General features: G+C 43.1%; 2 protein-coding genes across 2 annotated transcripts; both read right to left on the bottom strand.

The window, feature by feature from the left end:
- Positions 1–4,598: 4,598 nt before the first annotated feature.
- LOC109426481 (N-terminal Xaa-Pro-Lys N-methyltransferase 1) lies at positions 4,599–5,569 on the bottom strand. Its single transcript, XM_019702002.3, has one exon. It carries the CDS (start codon positions 5,391–5,393, stop codon positions 4,611–4,613), a length of 783 nt encoding a protein of 260 aa, XP_019557547.3. The 5' UTR covers positions 5,394–5,569; the 3' UTR covers positions 4,599–4,610.
- Positions 5,570–11,289: 5,720 nt separating this feature from the next.
- LOC115254199 (golgin subfamily A member 2) lies at positions 11,290–15,256 on the bottom strand. Its single transcript, XM_029875505.2, has 4 exons — positions 15,192–15,256; positions 13,522–14,943; positions 12,709–12,945; positions 11,290–12,649 (listed from the first exon to the last, which is right to left on the bottom strand). The coding sequence occupies exons 1-4, from the start codon at positions 15,252–15,254 to the stop codon at positions 11,483–11,485; spliced, it is 2,889 nt and encodes a 962-aa protein (XP_029731365.2). The 5' UTR covers positions 15,255–15,256; the 3' UTR covers positions 11,290–11,482.
- Between the last annotated feature and the right edge of the window lie 6,772 nt (positions 15,257–22,028).

The following is a 22,028-nucleotide window of genomic DNA, read 5'->3' as shown; positions in this document are numbered from 1 at the left end:
AATCTTCTTGTCTGTATCGTTTTCGTGGTTTTTCGGTTCTAGTTGTCGATAGATTTCAACTATCATCTCTCGTGGTGTAAATATGGTGTAACTTTTCGGTTGTTATATTTTTACAGTTTTTTTTTAGTTTTAGCAAACGAGTCTATTTTTGTTATTAGGAAACAATTGTGAAATGCTTTAACATTCTATTTATAATTATTCGTTCGATTGTGTTCCTTATACCAGTATATTCGCGAGTGTCATGGTCGGCTCTGCCGTCTGATACAAGATTCTTGTTTAATTTGACTGAAAATAATTACTGCGGCAATAATTATAATTATTATAAACTGTTTAGATATAAGTTCAGTTCTGACGTTTTCTATTCCATCAATTCATTCTGATCACTCACATCGTCCCCTAATTCTAGTAGTTCTCTTCAAGTAGTTGTTAGCAGAGTAAGAAACGAAACGTGCAATTGATGATGGCTTATGATCGCTGTTTAATATTTGTTTGCTGATTTATTAACACAAACTGTGAAAAACATTTCAGGTTGAAGATCTTGTTAGTGAAGTAGCAAGTTGGGTTAATAATGGAGAATGTTGTTAAAATTGAAAACCCGATAAGTTTTGGTATTAATAATCTTCCACTTCAATGTTACGCCTTTAAAAAATCAATTCCATAATTCCACATGAACTTTTGAACATTTACCACTTTTCATATCAAAGAAAAGACTTCAAAATTCTGGTTCAATGATCAAACTCAAATAAGGTGAAGTGCGATGGAGATTTCTGACTTTTGAAAATCATGCATGCAGTGTTTGTAGCTGACAGATTTTAATTGTATATTATTCACACAAACCTAAATTCATGAAGATTCAGAGGCAGATCAGCCATCAGAATCCCTAAAACTGAACAAACAACAAAACTACCTTCATAGGTTCTACGATGTCAGATTGTACGCTTCAGTATTGAATGGAATCATACACTGAAAAAATAAATCATATATCCAATGGAAAATTTCCATTAGTTTCGCTATATAACTGTTGTTGGATATTCCGATGAAAATTTCTTCGGAAATATCACATGAAATCGATGCGGTATATGTAAAACATTGGAAAACCACATAGTTTATATTGGAAAATCAGATAACTTCGCAAAATCTATGTGATATTCCCATATAAATCAATGGACACGCATATGGAAACAGTCCATGTGAAAACTTTTTTCAGTGTAACCTCTACAAATACGATATAAGTTTATTTGTGGAAATTTAGTATTATGATTTTTCTTTCTTATTTGTATTACATCAACAGGCATGATATAGCCTCAATGATGTGTGAAAATGAATATAAAACGATACAATACAAAAAAATGCAAACACTTCTCGACAACAAAAAAGTTACAAATGAAATAGGCAACAAATAACACATAAAACTAAATTCGTTTGTTGTCCTAAGGCAATTTGTCCGTCCAGCGATGAACAGGGAGAACCTCCGGCGAAGCGTCTCTCGTGTTGAGTGGAAGTCGAATAAGGCTTCGACTTTGTTAAACACTCGTTGCATACCGTCGAGTCCGCCGTTGAATGCATAATTGGTACGAAATAGAAGCAGTCGCAGCATAAAACCATACCGTAGCGCTCTAGGCCGAACATTCAAACTGATTTGCTCCAGGATGGTTGAGCAATCATCTCGTTCCTGCAGCACATCTGCGATACATAGAGCTCTAATGGTGTCCCTTCTGGTGCGAAGTAGTTCAAGGTCTATCAGTTGAAATGGATCTCTCCATGGTAATTTGCGAAGCGCAAAGCGAAGATAGCGGCATTGAACAGATTCTATCCTTTCTGTTCCATTATTGTATACTGGGCTCCAAACTGTGGAACAGTACTCCATTGTAGAACGAACTAAAAGAGCAATAGAGCGATTTCAAATAGTGGATATTGGAGAAAATCCTTGCGACTCTGAAGATGGATGCTAAAGCTATGAATGCTTTGTTGATAGTATACGAAACATATTGCTTGAAATTAAACTGCGAATCGAGGATGGCGCCCAGGTCCTTGATATGACTAACACGTTCAATTTTCGTATCGAGTAGACTGTAGACGAAGACGATCGATTTTTTTTCCTGAAAACTTGAAAACGTTATCATGGAACACTTGACTGGATAAAAATACCATCCTGTTCGCAGAACAGCATTTGGCGAAATGATCAAACATCTAAATAAATTAAGATCCAGACTGGAGTGTGCTAATCACAGAGAGACTGCCCTACTGAATTTGGCTTATGCAACACTGTCACGTATCTTGCTGAACAGACTGAATTCACTTGAGAAATCCTTCATCAGGCGATCAACGAAGGATCAGCGGGATACTAGAAAAAATCCTGGAGTACAACTTGCAGACCCACCATCTGTTATTTGATTACATCGTAGGATTCAATGCGAAGCAGTGAACTCTTACAGATAATATCAGAAGATGGTTTCCCGGTGAAACTAATCAGGTTGCAGATGCCATTGCTAGATGAATCCAAACCAAGTGTTCGGATGACAAACGACCGACTGCATTGGGTCCGCCAATAGAGTTAATAAACTATAGGGGACGAATGTCGCTGGCGTCGCCGCCGCAACATCTCTTGCTGGCGAAGATAGGGAGGGATATAAGTGTCAAAGCGAAAAAGTATGCAGTTTGACAGATAGATACCCGGCATGTTTGCGAACGAGAACAAAGGGTACAGCAGCGACATTCGTCCTCTATAGTTTATTTAACTCTATTGGTCCACCACGTAGGTAGTGTTTGAAGAAAAAAAAAATACGATCACGCTCTTCTCTAACCTTGGCGCTGGAGTAAAACTATGTTGTAGCAATGGCACAAATTTTCCAAATAGAGGAGAACGTGCCTCTGGGACCGACGTACTGATGTTGTAGCTATCAAACCTTAAGATAGGTACCCAGGTAGATGTTTGATGTGAATTTGCAATTTATTTAAATTTGTGCTAGTACGAAATTCGAGCTTGCCAAAATTTATACAATATAGGTTTACGGGTCAATATGTCCCGACTACATTAGACCTTTTGAAAGTGAACTTTGATACATACTGTAAACAACACACATCAAAAAAGTTTAAACTTCAAAGAACTATTAGTTTTGTGGACGAAAACAAACATTTCTTTGGATAATATTTTCGTAGCACGGTCAGTTGTTGCGATCTACATTCACAATTTCTGTAATTCAATCAGCAAACAAATATTAAAATCATTATTCCAAAAATAAAGCGCTATTTTTCAACTCAAATCAACAAACATAACACTATACAGATCGATCCATCATTAGCAAAAAAAAAATAATAATACAGAAACCTTCACACTGTTCAATAACAGTGTTAGTCACTCAACAGATGCAATTATGTATATTATGACCACTAGAACAGGGGTCAATAACGTTACTATAAGTGATATGCGTAACCAAAACAGTTTTATGTGTACCAATGAATATTTAGGAATGCAATTGAGGCAGACACAGATTAACGATCAGGAATGAATAAAAAGCTAAAGACAGCTATGAAAATCTCAACCTCTTCTGAGGTACGGCTTCGCTCCCCAAACTTAATGGACATTGGAAGAATCGGCTTTCATTTTCATGCTATACAGAAAATTACGCTCCCCCTTTGCTTTCCATTTGGAAATAGAAAACCTTCAAAAAGTTGGCATCTAAATAAATACTTATTCGAATAGTAGCGCATTAAGTTGACCCGAATGTAAAAAAGCACAATGTGGAATAAACTGATTCTATGACAGAAAATACAGCAAGGGCTTCTTTAATAATGTCCGAAAATCTCTGGCAGGAAATGAGAATGAACCTATAAACTTTTCTATGGGGCACGTTCGGTGTAGTACTAGATTAATAGTAATGAGCTGAATTTTTGTATGGTGCAAAAAGTGTGGGTATTATGATTCCTTGCCTAATTTGATGCTGTTTGAGCAAAACTTTGGATAACTATGTTGTTTATGTTGCAAGAAATGGAGAAAACAACAATACTGTCGCCCAAAGTTTTGCTCAAACAGCATCAATTTAGGCAAGGAATCATAATACCCACGCTTTTTGCACCATTTCATTGCAGAAACGGAGAATTGACCTTCTCACCATACAAAAATTCAGCTCATTACTACAAATCTAGTACTTCACCGATCTGTCCTGTTGTCTGCCTATCCCTACTGAGAATGGTAATCTCGTTTGGCATACGAACATTTTTCGAAAATGTTGTATCAATTGAATTCTGACAATTCCATATGTAAGACTATCCATAAAAATTGATGTTAGAGTACTGATGCCTAAGTCTTGATTGAATAAAAAGATGTAGGGTCTAGCTCGAATACAAAGTAAGATCCAACAAACCACGATCAGATGATTAACAGAGAATACCTAATTCTTCAATTCTTTGCGCTCTGAAACAGCGTCTTTAATCATTGCGTCTCAGCCAATTCTCTCTTCCTAGATGGTTCCTGACTATGACCGTTTCTTCTTGAATTGAAAAGCAAAACCAAGAGAAAAATAATAATGTGCATGCCTAGCATGCTCCCACACGGGCTTTCTTTCCTCACGGAATTCACCTTACAACCTCACCGATGATCATGTTTGCTTTCAGCTATTTATTATCGGTCTCACCGCAATCATGTGCACGGGATACAATCCTTTCGGAAAGTCCTTCTGCCTCTGTTCCTTAACGACTCGTAAATTTCCCCTCGTCAGCAGCTGTTTCATCACCTGCAGCGGTCTCGTCACCGAAGAGTCCTGCCGATCCATCTCCACCTCGTCGGTATTGGTAAAATTCTCCTTCATCACCATTATGCCATTCTTCTTCAGTGCCTTCGTGCAACGGAAGAAAAACTCCACGATGTCGGTGTCGGTCAGATGACCGAGCACCCACTGGGACCAAATCACATCATACTTGTCCTCCTCGGGGCGAAAATCCTGCAGCCCCACGTTGTACACCGTCCCCAACTTCCCACTCGGGCTCAGCTCACTCTCCGCTTTGGCGCAAAACTGAGCGTCCTGTTCCACAAGATCGACCCGTTCGAACGAATTCATCAAGAGGTTTTTACTAACTCGTCCAATTCCGGCACCACAGTCCAGGGCCTGCAACCGACCCGGGGCCGGTTTCAGCTTGAACAGATTCTTCAAGAACTGCTCCGATCCACGAATGTCCGTAAACGAAATGCTTCCGAATCCTCCCAGCATCCCGTCCACCGTAGGGGAAATCTTTGACCAGTACTTCTTGGCATCCTGATAGTACTTGTCGTCCTTTTCGGTTGGACTGCTGGGGTTGGCCACAGTAGGTTCTTCGTTCTCGACGTTGTCGATGCATGCATTTCCATTATTGTTTGATTCCTGAGCTTCGGTGGGTTGATCGGAGTTGCTTTCCATTATCTTGGTCACTGTTTTTGTTTGTTTCAACCTGGTTTCAACGTATAAATTGAAATATGAGCTATTATACAAAGTCACAAACGCGAAGAACTTGTGGAACAGAACACTGTTTGAACTCCATGGACGATGAAAAATCAACTAACAACGCGATGCGATGCGTGTTCCCTCGGTTCCCTCCCACAACGACGAGTCAAACTTGTCAAACATTATGCTGAGTTGCTATGAGCAAAGCTCCCACGCGGGTACTCAACATAAAACTGAGCGTGAAATGATGGTGAGTGAGTGCTTGTGGTTGCCAGTTCACAAATTTCGATAGTCAATTCGTCAAACTACTAATATTGATTATTTTTATTTTTTTAATTCCAATAGATGTATTGAATAATTTGCAAATTTTACAGAAGCGTAGTTACATTACATTTATTTGTTCAACATCACATTTAAGAAATAATCAGCAATAATACGCCACAATACTCGGTTTGTAACTGCCGCTCTCCATCCTCGGTCGTGCCCAATGCTCGCCAGGTCACGCTCCATCTGGTCCGTCCATCGTTCTCTCTGCGCTCCACGCCTTCTTGTACCAACCGGATCAGTTGCAAACACCAGGTTTGCAGGGTTGTTGTCCGGTATTCTTGCAACATGCCCTGCCCATCGCATCCTTCCGGCTTTGGCCATCTTCTGGATGCTGGGTTCGCCGTAAAGTGCAGCGAGCTCGTGGTTCATCCTTCTCCGCCGCACACCATTCACCTGCATACACCGCCGAAGATCGTCCTTAGCACGCGTCGCTCGAAAACTCCGAGTGCTTGCAGGTCCTCCTCGAGCATGGTCCATGTCTCGTGTCCGTAGAGGACCACCGGTCTCATTAGCGTTTTGTACATGGTGCATTTGGTGCGTGGGTGAACCTTTTTCGACCGCAGTTTCTTCTGGAGCCCGTAGGGCCTACTTGCGCTTCCGCTGATGATGCGCCTCCGAATTTCACGGCTTACGTTGTTGTCAGCCGTCAGTAAGGATCCGAGGTAGACGAATTCCTCAATCACCTCGAAAGTATCCCCGTCTATCGAAACATTACTACCCAGACGAATCCGGTCGTGTTCGGTTCCGCCTACCAGCATGTAATTTGTTTTTGAGGCATTCATCAGCAGTCTAACCTTTGCTTCTTCGCGTTTCAGGCGGGTGTACAGCTCTGCCACCGTTCCAAATGTTCTGGCGATAATGTCCATGTCGTCCGCAAAGCACACAAATTGACCGGATTAAAATCGTTCACCGGCTCGTCGCATCATACCTTCCAGAACGATGTTGAAGAGTAGGCATGAAAGTCCATCACCTTGTCGCAATCCCCGGCGAGATTCAAATGAACAGGATAGTTCACCCGCGCACTTTGCACACCGTCCATCGTTGCTTTAATCAGTCTAGTCAGCTTCCCAGGAAAGCCGTTTTCGTCCATGATTCTCCACAGCTCTGCGCGGTCGATACTGTCGTATGGCGCCTTGAAGTCGATAAACGGGTGATGCGTTGGGACCTGGTATTCACGGCATTTCTGGAGGATTTGCCGTACGGTGAAGATCTGGTCCGTTGTCGACCGGCCGTCGATGAAGCCGGCTTGATAGCTTCCCACGAACTCGTTTCGGTGGCAGGCGACGGAAGATGATCTGGAATAGCACTTTGTAGGCAGTATTCAAAATAGTGATCGCCCTGAAGTTCTCACAATCCAAATGGTCGCCTGTCTTGTGAATGGGGCAGATTACCCCTTCCTTCCACTCCTCCGGTAGCTGTTCGGTTTCCCAGATCCTGACTATCAGCCGATGCAGACAGGTGGCCAACTTTTCTGGGCCCATCTTGATGAGTTCAGCTGCGATACCATCCTTACCAGCTCTTGTACCAGCTGCTTTGTTGGTTTTGAGCCGGTAAATGGCATCCTTAACTTCCCTCAGCGTGGGAGTTGGTTCATTTTCGTCCTCCGCTGCACTAGCGTCGTCGTTTCCTCCGTTGCCGTGGTCCCCCGTGCCTACGTTCTCCACGCCATTCAGGTGCTGATCGAAGTTCTGCTTCCACCTTTCGATCATCTCACGTCCGTCCGTCAAGAAGCCATCGTCTTTATCCCTGCATATTTCGGCTCGCGGCACGAAACCGCTACGGATGCGTTGAGGTTCTCGTAGAACTTCCCTGTTGGGAACGACACAGCAGTTCCATTTTATTGCACTCCACTTCTTTCAGGCGGCACTTTTTCCCCCGAAAGAGGCGGATCTGCTGTTTCCGCTTCTATTTGTAACGTTCTGCAAGGTTCCTTGCTGCAGCATTACCGCCCATCAGGTATCCGAAGGCCGGCTCCAGAGGCACGTTATCCTCCATTTGGGACATTTGTGCCATCGCCATACATATGAGCCTATTTCATCATTTACCTGAGGGAGAATGGGACAAGGGATGGGAATTGGGAAAGGGAAAGGTGATGAAATAGGAAGGGGTGCCCTAGAAGAGGGAATGAACGCATAAGCGCAACGAGAGCTCATAGCTCATACCACAACGGGGTTAATCAGTGCCCTGAAAAGGACAATGTAAAACGCATAAGCGTAAAAAGAGCCTATAGCTCATTGGAGGTAGCTTGCGACGTCATGCGACATTCAATATGACATAGAAAGGCACGTCATCAAAAGCATCCTCAATATTCAAGAAATCACCCAAACAAAAACTACGTTTGAGCGAGTGCTTTCTTGAAAACGTATACAACTTTATGTAAAAGAGTCACTGTAGACATCCCAAATTGGGAGACACGTGAGTTCACATGAACAGGCATGTTAGCCAGACGAACATCACAGATGTGATAATCGACAATGCGTTTCGAGCATTTCAGAAAGAACGACGTAACCTGATAAATCTGGAACTTATTCCTTCTTTTTACAACGCACGCACCCTTTCGGATAAAACTACAGAGTAATTTCATGCTATGAAAATACCCAATAGAAAACTACAAGAGTTCAAAACATGTTTGAAAAACTCAAATCCCTCTGGAGAAAAATAGGATAAAGCCCCATTTGCTCCAGGAGATTTGAAGTAAGCAGAGCTTTTTAGTGCTCAATAAATCGATTCTATAGCTACAATCCTCGGGATAGAAGCTATAGATTCGTAGCTATACAAAAGACTGGTTTATCCGAAGATATTTAGAACTTGAACAGGTCCGAGTTCCATTCAGGAATACCTCTTGCGGTCCGCACAGACCGCAGAGGACAAGCTTCTTTCAAAGCAGTAGCTATGGTATACCACAATGAAGGGCGTTGTAATAACAAAACCATAATGAAACTCTCTTGGAGTAGCAATGGAAGCGAGTTATCCATAAAATGTGATCGCAACCAATTATTACAGGTTCCCTAGCTTGTTGAGCAGGGACGCCTGAATACGCAAAGTTTGCGAAGGAACACTCCAAAGTGCAAAAAGGTCAAATGGAGAGTCTTCATCTGACACATGCCAATCAGTCAACTCATGACCAATTCTGCTCATGCAGAGTTGGGTTAGGTGCAATTCTTTGTTAAGTTAACCATGAACTGTACTACCTAAGTATTCCATCAAGCATCTCAAATCAATGTTTGAGCTACTTCAGATGCCAAATATCAGCGAAAAGATGCTGAAAACAAGAGCTTGCTTGAAGGCATCCATAAGGAAAGGTTGAAACATACTGTTAACGTTATTCTAAAATAGAGCATGCTCGAGGCACGACAGTTCATCTATAATGAAAAAAGCAAAGCTGGGTTCACAAGGTAACCTAGACAGAAGTTACCCTACGAAAATGAACTTCCCAAGTAACCAAAAGTTCAGATAAAAGGGTACTTTATAAGCTAAGCAGCTTGTTCCAGGTTGCTCATTAGCCTTCTAAGCAGCTTCATTTTTAAGTAATTTTGGAACTTGAATGTTCACATAAGCACGCTGGATAGCCTTCTAAGCAGCTTCTGACAGAATTTTGACAAAATTCATGCAGAAATAAAAATGTGTTTTCCAGAATCACAACTCTGCTAGTGGGTTTGTGATTCATGTCTGGAAATTGCTTCTGATAATTATATTTTCACTCATGTCGCTGCTATGTAGATTTGAACTGGATCCTCCTGCGTGATAGCCTGCCGACTTACCGCTGCACTGCTGAAGACACTTGACAAAGGCAAGCTTACTTCACTACTGTACAAATGTGCAAAACTAGCTGCCGACAGAAAATCGATTCAAGTCAGACTTTACCAGCGGCTCACTCAATCGCAACTGTAGTACTGTGGTAGCGTGCAGGGTTCTCACGCAGTCACTATCGGTTCGAATCCGATGGGCGGCAATTTGTTTTTTTTTGCTCAAGCCTAGTATTCATTAATTTGATAAACTCATATTTGTCTTTTATTCATATATGCTTTAACAGTTGCTTTCTGTAAAAGAAATAAATTTAATCTTCATTGAAACACAATGCTACTGAACTGAACTTCTATGAACTTGAAAGTTCCGACAAAGTTCCGAGTAGCATCTTAAGCAGCTTTAAAGTTCCGCGAAGTTCAGATAAAGTTCCGAATGGAACTTTCTGGCTGCTTAAGAGGCTAACAATGAGCCTTGCCGGAACTTGTGACCGAAGTTCCAGCAAGGCTCATCGTTAGCCTCTTAAGCAGCCAGAAAGCTCCATTTGGAACTTTATCTGAACTTCGCGGAACTTGAAAGTGCATTTTGTCATGGGAAGTGGAACTTTTGGTTACTTGGGTTCACTCTGCACTCCTTATCAATCCATTCGTTTCTTCGGCTTCACGAATCCGATGGTGCTTTCGACTGCATCGTCGTTGATGACTGCTTTTACTGTTCTCCAGCTAGCAGTCCTCTAGAGGGGCAATCATCTGGCAACTCTGCCTCGGAATTCTGCGCATATGCTAAGGCGACATCCGGTTGCATCAGATTGAATTGTAGCGGTCGCCGGTACCGTACATTATTGATGACGGAAAGTTGTGGGTGCAATTCGACCATCACCAGATAATGGTCGAAGTCGATGTTCGCGCCACGTTAGATCCTGACGTCGATAATGTCGGAAAAGTGTCGTCCGTCAATCAGAACGTGGTCGATTTGCGATTCCATCTGCTGTGGTGATCTCCAGGTGTAACGATAGGGGAGGCTGTGCTGGAAAAACGTGCTACGTATGACCATGTATTTGGAGGCGGCGAAATCAATGAGTCATAGGACGTTTTCGTTCGTCAGTTGGTGGGCGCTGAAATTCATAATCATCGGTCTGAATTCTTCCTCTTGGCCTACCTGAGCGTTCAGAGCACTTATTCAGCATAGATCAAAGGAATAGTGCGATGAAGACACCAATACGATTTGATGCGATCGCGCACTTTTATACAGATTTTCGCACTTATGAAGACTGAGTGCGCAGTCCAGTAGTAAACTAAATGCACAATAGTTACACTAAAAATTGTACCGTCTTTCAAGGGAGGCGGTTCATCAAGTTTCAACGCTGAAGTTATTGTTATAAATACACCTAATGTCGATTCACTAGGAACTGTCCCTTCTTTCAATGAAGGTGGTTATTTCAAGTATTAATGCTGAAGTTTTTGTTAACATCGCAGCTAATATAGTTTCACTAGAAAACCCCCTTTCTTTCAAAGAAGGTGGTTAAAGTTTTTTTTTGTCTGCGTGTTATTTTACAGCTAATCTGCCTATGATCGCATATCAGTCCCATCTTTGCTGGGTTTGCTATTCATATGGGACAATTATGCAATCATAGGCATCGTTTCACAAAAAAAAAATCCCTTCTCATTTAAATCATATATCGGGGAAATGGCATTCGAGGAAAAGGGACGTACGGGGAAAAGTAGCACAACCCTAACGAGCATATACATGTACAGATAAGGTAAATACCAAAGGCTGTGATCAAATAAATCCTACATTCGAGGAAATGTGAAATTAAAAGTTTACTAGATTATAGCTTATATATAAAAAAAATAACCACAGTTTCACTGTAAAGCACTCGTCTGCTCTCCTGCCTAAAAATAATCTAACGCGCGCTACTTGCCTTTATCGTAGATTCGCCATCGCAGGGCATCGTCCCTCGTAACACGCACGCTGTTGTTGTTTGGTAATGAATTCTAGACGGTTTCCAGCCGCCCGGAGCAACACGAACAGTGCTGCACACCGCTTCCGTAAGGAATATTCGCTTCCTTGATGTCACTGAGGAGAGACAGAATCCTTCCGGCAGTTTCCGTGGGCCGAATGTGGTGCACCTTGGCCATTTCTGGAGTTTCCCCATTTTCACTGGGCGCTGGCGAGAAGCTGTTTGGACTAGCAACAGGCGATGGAGACGGTAAATCGACGACCGGTGGATGATGGTGACGCAGTTCATCGGTTGGCGATGATGTTCGCGGTACGGAGCCACCCTTTTCCACCACCAGCTGATGGACGAGATAGTTGAGCTCTTTCAGCTTCAGCTTCATCATCTCGCGATCGTGCGCCAGCTGTTCCAACTGGAGATCCCGCTCCATGTCTTTCTGTTTCAACATCCTGCGCTGCTGCTGGTAGAGGGTAATGTATTCACCAATGGTTTCCGTTTCGCCCTGCAGCTGCATTACCAAATGCTCCAGCCGTTGTTTCTCGTCAGTCAGCTCAGCAACCTCTAGCATTGTTCGCTTGAAACGCTCCTGAAGCTTTTCCATGGCCTCTTGTGTGGGAATGCTCACGGTGGAAACGCTATCACTGATGCCATCATGTCCACGATCCACGTGATTTTCATCGGCAATGTCATGGCCCGGGCTTGCCTTAGATCTGTTCTGCAGATTGTTGATGGCATTCACCAGTTCAGCCTTTTCCTGTTTCAATGTTTCGATTTCCCTGTGTAGATCGTGCTGTTCAGCGTGCTGATGATGCTGGTCGTGACTATTGCAATCATGATGATGATTGTGACCACTGTGATCATTATTTTCTACACTTGTTGTGACTATTTCTTCGCGATTAAGGTTTGACTGTTGCAATTGTTGCAGTTGTTGCTGAGCATGCTGTAGTTCGGACTGCAAAGTGCTGGAATCGTTCGCACGTGACTCGTAATAACGTAACCGATCGATCTCTTGGTTCTGCTGTAAGATCTGTTTTTGAAGCTCCGTGGTCTCGTGCGCTAGTCGAATCATTTCCTCGTCTTTGTAGTGAAGCTTCTCACGAATTGAATGTAGCTCCTCTTCCAGTTGGCCGTAGGTGGCCTTCATCTCTTTTCCCAGGTGGAGTTCTGTTTGAAGCTTGTCGGTTAGCTCTAACTTGTCGTTGCTCTGAAATAAATTTTCTCATAAATATAATCGTTGGTGGATTTAATCACCATCGAACTTACAATTTGCACAAACGCCTTCTGCATCTCTTCCAGCTGTGCTTTCAGTTCCATATTCTGCGCCACTGCCCGCGCGGCACCGACTTTTCCGCTCTCGATTTCGGCCATCAGTTTCGCCACGTCCGGTTTGTCCAGCTGCAAGCGTTCCAGCGCCAGCTGCAGTTCTGCTATCTTTTGTTCGCCCAACGTAAGCTTCTCTTCGTACTTTCGTTGAAGTTGTTCCACCGCGTCGTTTTGTGGCTGGGAGAATAACAAAATGTATCAAGGGGTAGTTTTGACGTATTTGGCATCAGCAAGATCCATGTAAAAATGTCTATTCTATAAAATATTCAAGAACCCTGATAAATTTTTGATGGATTTTCTAAGGATTAGGAAAGGTCAGGGTAGAAATCTTGGAAAATATGTAACTAATTTTTGGGATACCTATTACGTATATGATTGGGAAAATTTGTAACGGAATCTCTCAAATGGTTTGTCGTCGCGAACAGTTACATGCCGAGTTTGGCGTATGATTAAAGGAATATTTCCTGGTGCAAGTTCAGCCGCAAATTCAATTCTTTTTATAAATGTTCCACCGTGTTATAAACCGTTACCCGTTCTGTGGCTCAGTTGGTTAAAGCCTGTTCTAGCGAATACGGAGTCGTGGGTTCGAATCCCACCAGAACGCGTTTTTTTAGCAACATATGTACAACACTTCATTAAAATCCTGAACAATGTTTAATCAATTTCATGCATCAAATTACGCTTTGGATATTCATCCAAATTTAACCAAATCAATCATTGGTTTGTGTAGCATTTGGGACGCCTTATACTTACCGTGCTATCAGCTCGTTCTGCATCTCTAGCAGCAATCTTCTCTCTCAGCAGTTTAACTTCCGCCTCAAGAGCTACCTTCTGTTCATCACCACCCGGTTCATCATTTTGCTGTGCCGCATAGGTGCGCTGTTTCGTCAACTGCTGCTGAATTTGTCGCTCCAGTTCTCCGACGTGCCGCACCAGAGTGTCCTCCCGCGACGACAGTCGACTATTCTCCTCGGTGAGTTCTTGGATTTTGTCGGCCAGATTTGCTACTTCCCGGTTCAGGTGAAGCACATAGTTCTGGTACTGCTGGTTACTTTGGTCCCGCTCGTTCCCGATCTGGTTGATTATATTCTGGAGGTCCTTGATTTGCTGAGATTTAATAAGGTTCTGCTGGCTGAGGGATTCAATTTTGGCGTTGAAATCCTGATCGTCGTCCGAGGAAAGCTGTTCGACACGCAACTTGGACAAGCTAAGCTCCGATCGGGTTTGTTCGAGTTCTTTCTGAACCATTTGGAACTCTTCGTTACGCACTAGAAGTTTCTGCTTCAGCTCGCTCAAATCTTCCTGGAGATCTTCGTACAACTTTTTGAATTTGTTCGCTTCCTCTTGATACTCATTCAACTGAGCTCCAATCGTTCGTTCCAGCTCTTCAAATCTCGATCCGGACAGCTTGATCCCTTCCAGTTCTTTCTCCAGCTTTTGAACCGTCGCCCTAGACGCTTTCAGTCGATTCTGCAGCTCATCGTTCTCCGTCGATTTCTCCTTCAACAGACTTTGATACTTGCTGACGGTTGCCGTCAGTTCGGCTTTCTCTCCAACAAGCACCCCAACGGCTTGAATTTGCATCTGCAGCTGTTCCTGAATCGGTCCCAATTCACTCGTCACCATAGTGCTATTTTCCAACTTCAACTTATCGACCTCATTCTTCAATTCCTCCACCGAAGATTGGCTGTTCCTCAGCCGCAGCCGCAGCTCGTCGTTTTCCAGTTTTTGGGCGTTCATCACCCGGGACAGTTCCGCCTTTTCCGACTCCAGCTCCAGGATTGTATTTTGCGGTCCCAGATCCGCACTGGCATTCGCAATCAACTGACCAATTTCCTCCGATATCCGATTTATACTGTGAACGCTGCCCTCCATGGCCACTGGTTCCGGTTGGGCGACCTGTGGTTCCATCGCGAGGAAATCCGGTATGGCGTTGCTGTTGAAATAATTCGCCACACTGTAGGACGACGGTTGGACCCCTCCCGCTGCCGACGTCGGTAAGACATGATTTTGGTTTTGGATGTCATCCTCGGATGCGACGGGGGTTGGCGACGGCGATGGTTGCGTGCTACTGTTATTGTTGATGCTAGACGCCGGAACGGGAGTTTCCCCTGCGGAGTCACTTTCGCCTCTGCCAGGACCATCGTGTTTTTGCTTTGATTGGTATTGCTTAAGCTGATATGGACGAAAAACATGAAAATGTAAAAAATATCTCCGATTTTCAGAAGGTAAACGCAAGTGGGCTGACGTGTCAGATTTGCCGTCATTACAAGGCGGAAGGATGGGTTCATTTTTTCACCCTTTTTCTGCGTATATTATCACAAATTTCGTACGACTTTTACCACTTGTGAAGAGTCTAGCCTTTGCACTTTGAATTCAACTAAAAACTTACAAAAATTAACGAATAATTGCGTAAAACATACCTTTTTTCGGGCAGCAGCAATTTTTTCCTTCTTGTCTGCCATGATTGTTGTTTTTCGTAACATACTTTGACGACTTTGACAGCTGGTAATCATCTCATCATCAAAAATCGTCATTATTTATGGCGAGGGGTGAATTGACGAATAAAAAAATGTGCTGCATGGGCTTTGTGGAAGAAGAGCAACTTAGGGCATCTTCACCGGCGATTTATTTTTTGGTCCAAATATATACCAAATATGGGCCGCTCTCAAAGAAATGAATACAGTTCACAGCCACACATCGCATAAGCCGGACGCGCTTTTTTGATTCCTCTTTTGCTATCGATCACTGCTGGTGTAAAATGTACGGTGTGCGGAAGAATACCTTAGTGATCGATTTTAGTGTCTTACCAATAGGCTCCTAAAGTCCTATCGGGATTCTTATTTTAAACCACAATATATGGTTCAATAGTACATATTAACTCAATTTTTGAAGTTTTTATTAACCGTAGTTGAGAATATATAATTTTTATTTTTTTAGCCTTGTGTCTCGTCCCTAGCTCATAACACATACTTTGAGTGATTTTTTTTCACCGTGTATGTCAGATAGGAACATTTTTGAAATCCCAGTGCGAAAAATGTCGAGCTCACACGGAAAAACGAAAGTACCCAAAAGTGAGTTCATTCCACCCAACTTCGAGGTTGCGTGCAGGAAGCCAATTTTGAGTTGCTGGAGTCGATGTTTAGGTAGGTAGTTTGCATTTAGGCGTATACGGCCAAAGTACCTAAAGTCAAGGTTCTTTTTACTCAACCGTCAGTTAAAATTACTCAACTTTCGGTACTGTGCCACTTACTCAATTTTGGCTTCCCGCATCGAACTCTCAAAGTTGGGTTGTTTTGCTATTCACTCTTTGACAACAATAAAGAGAGCGAATGAAACAGGATGCAAAAAAGAACTCAAAAGTGAGTTTAAAAATACTCAAATTTGGGTTCTCTTGTTTTTCAGTGCAGGCACACAAAGTTGACCTCAAATGTCAAAGTAGAACTATTTACCATTTTACTTATTTCGAATTTTCTCATTATTCCTTTGTTTTTCAAGTTCAAGTAAAGTACAATTCCGATTAGAATATCATGCTTGATCGTACTATTCAATATAAGCGAGATTTCGTCTTTAATTTTAGGACCATATTCGTCCTGAAAATGGAAAGGTGCAATCTTTTTTGGAGAAAGATATACCGCATTTAGTTCACCACTGGACTGCGAACTGCGACTTCATAAGTGCGAAAACGTAAATAAAAGTGCGCGATTGCATCAAATAAGGTTGATGTCTTCGGCGCACTATTTCTTCAATCTATGGTGAACAAGTGCTCTGAAGACACCGAGTTGATTTGATGCTATCGCGCACTTTTATTAGCGTTTTCGCACTCGTAAAAACTAGAGCGATAGTCCAGTGGTGAACTAAATGCGCTATATAAAACTCCAATAGGCCTTTTCATGTGACAGATCCGTGCATGCATTTGTTTACAAAGCTTGAACAACAGCTGCTAACAAGAACGTGTCATCTTCATAGAAGAACTGTCAAACGCCCGAACAATCAGCTGATTTAAGACGTCAAATGAAAAGGCCCATATGCGGACGTCAGGAGCATACAGCTGCATCATTTACGCAACTGTGTGCTCATCGAAATATTGTCGTAGCAGTTGAAACCCGAAGTTTCCCCACACCCGACAATCGAATTTTCTCAAAATCCATACGTGCAACCTAACGTCGGACGTAGTGCGCTGGACAGCGGACCTGGTCCTCTATCCAGCGCACTGTGCCCGACGTACGTCCGACACAGGATTTAGGAGAAAAATCAATTTTCGCGTGTCAAAAATTCCGATTTTCAACTGCACGAACAATAGTTTCCTGCGAGATCGCTTTTCGCTATCAGTCAGACCACAATCTGAAGCGAACAATGCTTTGTAATAACAAAGAGTTTCGTATCCCGGTGTACGTCGATTGCGATGCGGTAACCGTTAGAGTGCTCGATTTCTCCGTCGATCAGCGATGCAGCCATCTGCGAAAATATGCTGCAGTTTGGGGAGATAATCAAGGGGTTGGAAACTCTGACACCTTGTGTGAAACACCCATTTTGCACACCTAAAACACCTTTTGACACCTTTGCGACACCTTTCAGTTTTACCACCATGATTACTTTTTATTTTACTGGCGTCACTGGTCTGCCGATGTTTATATTTACATTCTCAGACAATGTTTATCTTCGCCGCGGAACGGAACAGGCAGCAGCTACCAGGTACGAGCAGTAGCGCAGGAGCAGGAACATTTTCTACGGATCCTCGAACGGCCGAGTTTGACGGAGTTGATACAGCTGATGGACGAAATCCTGTCCATATGAACCAGATGGCGAAAAATAAAAAGTTGGAGGTGATTTAGCGGACAGAATGACCAGAAGGCAGCAAAAGGGGCGAACGCTGCAGTCCTCCTCGATGTGGTACCGGTGTGAAAGGGGTGCTGAAAACCTGAGAGAGAGGAGACAGCTCACTGACAGCCACGATGTTTACATTTCTTCTTCTTACTTGTTTGTACAACTTTGGGCACCGCACAATGGTTTGAAAATATAAAATTGGTCAAAAATGATTTTCATATTGAGTTCGCTGCTACAAACCATGAACAATAGGAGGCAATCAGTGAAGTACTAGATTGAATGTAGTGAGCTGGATTTTTGTATGGCGAGATGATCAATTCTCCATTTCTGCAATGAGATGGTGCAAACAGCGTGGGTTATATGATTTATTGACTAATTTGATGTTGTTTGAGCAAAAGTTTGGATAACTGTGTTGCTGAAGTTGCAGGAAATAGTAGTTTACGCAACAAGGTGCAGAATGACGATTTTTACAGCACGAGTCGTACATTTATCCAACGAGGCTTGCCGAGTTGGATAATTACGACGAGTGCTGGAAAAATCGAGTTCTGCACCGAGTTGCGTACAACGTTTTTTGCAATTTCATAAATTTCCACTTGAGGATAGTTTTAAACAAAACTTTTTTATCAGTGCTGTAATGAACCATTACAGCACTGTTAATTTGGTGTGGGAAAGTAGGCCTTTTCCTGTCAGATTTGCGTGAGGTAAAACAGCCTATTACGATGAGAAATTGCAAAAAAATAATACAACAACACAGTTATTCAAACTTTTGCTCAAACAGCATCAAATTAGCCAATAAATCATATAACCTACGCTGTTTGCACCATTTCATTGCAGAAATGGAGAATTGATCATCTCACCATACAAAAATCCAGCTCACTACTTTCAATCTAGTACTTCACTGATTGCCTCCTATTAATGGATTCGTTGCGTTGGTTTGGGAAAACTGACCATCATTATTTCATCTTTTTTAACCTTCTTCGTGCATTAGCTTGCGCGCACCTCGCTGACCTAGTGCACGTTTAGGGGTCATAATGACCCTAATGCACGAAGAGGGTTAATTACAAAGAACGGAGCCGTATTTTAAAAAGAACTCGAGTTTCCAACCCCTTGCAAGAACCACAAGAATCACGAATTACCATTCGGACAAATTAGCTTCTTTAACAGTATTGAGATAATTCTATATTCAAAATCTGCACGCAAAACTGAGTCAAAATTGTTGGGAGAACCAGCAGCAGCAGCGAAACCCTGGAACACGCACAAGGTGGACCGAATTCTCCAGCGAACGGGACAGATCGGATTTACGGTAGGAAACACTCGCGAGGAATCGAATTCAATTGTAACTTTATTGAATGCACGCGTTTAGAACAATCGGTTGGGAAAGAATGAGAAAAAATATGCTGTGCTGTCATCAGCTCCAATGTTGATAGGGTTGGGCGATACAGAGTAACTTACCAAAAGGGCGTAACTATTGTATTTCCACACTCCTCCTCAATATTACGTCCTTTACCAGATACTCCGAAATCTCTGGAATTCCGTTGGTGTCGTCTCAGGTTAACACCAGCTTGCTTTCGATGGTCTCGATGTATCTCAGGTAGACTGCGACACTTTCCGTAGAACACAGCACGCTTGTCGAAGAACTCCTGCTTATACCGTTTCCGAGACTCGACCTTGAGATCTTCCAGTGCTTCATGCTTGGAACCACCGACCAAGGTCACCTCCTCCTGCTTCAGCACCTCTTCGTGGCCGCCAAAGTGCTGCATCACTTCATTTGCTTGTCCCGATTCTTCTCTTAACACTTCTTTAGTAGGTCCACGCTTGATTCCGGATGTAAGCTCCTCCTCCGGGGAACACTGTACAGCCATCATGGTGCAGTGGCCCATTCGTCGACGCCATTTGGCCCGATGGGAATCCGAACCATTCCACGGCGTAGGGCCACGACACAATTGATACAACCCGCCGATGCGAGCCCCTGTCGCAACGATTCCGTTTCCATCACAAATCTTGCACAAGTCCTTCTCGAACACCACCTTCAAATTCTTCTCCGTTAAACGCCTTACAGAAATCAGGTTCGTCGTAAGACCCGGCACGTACTTCACATCAGACATTTTGATCTTCACCTTCTCGCCATCATCACCTACGCTGTCTAGCACGCCACATCCTTCGCCACGAATCTGGGTTTTCACACCATTCGCCATGGTGATCCACCCACCAGCAAACTCCTGCAGCTTACCAAAGAACGACCTGTCTCCAGTCATGTGCGTGCTCGCGCCGCTGTCGATGACCCACGCAGATGGGTTCATGTCTTCCTCCAATGTGAAGGCAACTTCCCTTCCGAATCCATGAGCAGTCTTAGCTTTGTCCTCTTCCTCGGAACGTTCCGCCTTCTGAGCCTCCAGAAATTTTCTACAGTTCCGGCGCAAGTGGCCTGGCAACTTGCAAAAATAGCATGTTCGGGAATCTTTACCAGTCTTACCTTCAGATGATCGCATCGCCTTCTCTGTCTCCACAGAAGATCCGTCCCTCTCCAGACGTCGGAAGTATTCATCCATGAGCTTGGATTTCACCACATCCATAGAAATGTCGTCATCCGAACGACCATCCAACGCAGATACAATTGCATCGAACGACGGAGGCAGGCTCCGAAGGAGCATGCAAATCTTCGTATCCTTATCGAGCTCCGTGCCAGCAGCATCTAGGCGATCGATCAACTCGTCGACTTCACTCAAATGTCTCTCTAGATTACCGCCCTCCGAAAGATTCACTGAACACAACTTCTTTAAAAGAGATACGCGCACCGACCGACTCGTTTTCTGATGATACGCCTTCAACGAGTTGTACACATCACTGGCGAAAGCACAGTTCTTCACCAGCGGGAGCTGGCAATCATCGAGCAGCAGCACGATTGTTGCCTTGGCCTTGCGGTCATCCTTCTTCCAGTTGTCGCTTCGATCATCTTCATCCGGCACACCATCTTCCACCACGTACCATAAATCTTCCCGGCAAAGTAGCATTTCGACGCGAACCTTCCAGGTCTGCCAATTCTGACCATTCAGTTTCGGGATAGAAAATCTGGCATCGACCATTTTCACAACTTCTCAAATCACTCCGCGAACCAAAACAAAATGTTTATTGCCGGCACCGAACACTAGCCTTCCACCGTATCGATGGTGGGGAATCAGTTCGACATTCACCAACACAAACACCTTCGCGAGTTTTCTACCACTTTTCTCCAACGCTTCAGAACAGTAATGGCGGTTCTGCCTGACCACTCAGAACTTTCTTCACAAACAGCAGCAAGTGGTGGCTTCCCGATAGTCTTCTTCCCTTTCGTCGCACACACTGCGGAACCTTGTCTTTCGCGAGCTTCGCTTTCGCAGCGAAATCAAAAACACCTAACCTCAAACGCACTCGGCCGAACTTTTCAGCATCACGGCACGTCACTCGGTCACTTCCACCGTAATTCGATCGGTTCGGCTGGGCCCAAAACCTGTTGGGAGAACCAGCAGCAGCAGCGAAACCCTGGAACACGCACAAGGTGGACCGAATTCTCCAGCGAACGGGACAGATCGGATTTACGGTAGGAAACACTCGCGAGGAATCGAATTCAATTGTAACTTTATTGAATGCACGCGTTTAGAACAATCGGTTGGGAAAGAATGAGAAAAAATATGCTGTGCTGTCATCAGCTCCAATGTTGATAGGGTTGGGCGATACAGAGTAACTTACCAAAAGGGCGTAACTATTGTATTTCCACAAAAATCAGCCTTTTCATGAATAAAGGTACCTGTGAAATTATTTAAAAATCAATTTAAAGTTTATGTGAGAGCGATTTTTTGAATGACCCTCATCGCATTTTGTACTGGGCGGATCTGTCAACCAGTTGCTCAGCTGTCAAAAGGTGATACGAAAAAAATCTTTTTGAAATTGATTTTAGGTATTAAAATAATGGTCCGAAAATCTGAAAAAAATCATAGAGGCTCAGAAAAAGGTGCTCTTTTGTATGTAACTACCCTGATAAAAAGTATCATAAAAATACGATAAATTTTATTGTTACAACACCATTTTTTCGAAAAATATTCACCATTAAACATATTGTAATTTACACAACACACTCACCATCACCCCTATTGTTCTATACCATTCGGCGAATGGTAAATGGCACTTTTACAATAAAAAAAATGGTGGTCGTTATGTATCTTAACCATAAAATTTTGAGAAAATTTTCATACACTTTTTCGCGAAAAACAATAGAATGTATTGTGTTTTTATGAGACATTTTTAGGGCAATTTTCAAAAGATAACAATATATCTTAATGTTTTTCATTGTTCTTACAATACAGATACAATTAATTGAATGGCGTCAAATGAATCGTTGTTACAATAAAAGTACAATAATATTTGTTGTTATTTCAGGCCAAACATTTCAATAGGTC

Source organism: Aedes albopictus, chromosome 3 (assembly GCF_035046485.1).
Source record: "Aedes albopictus strain Foshan chromosome 3, AalbF5, whole genome shotgun sequence".
Classification (NCBI taxonomy): Eukaryota; Metazoa; Arthropoda; class Insecta; order Diptera; family Culicidae; genus Aedes; species Aedes albopictus.
This window is presented reverse-complemented; position numbering and strand designations above follow the sequence as displayed.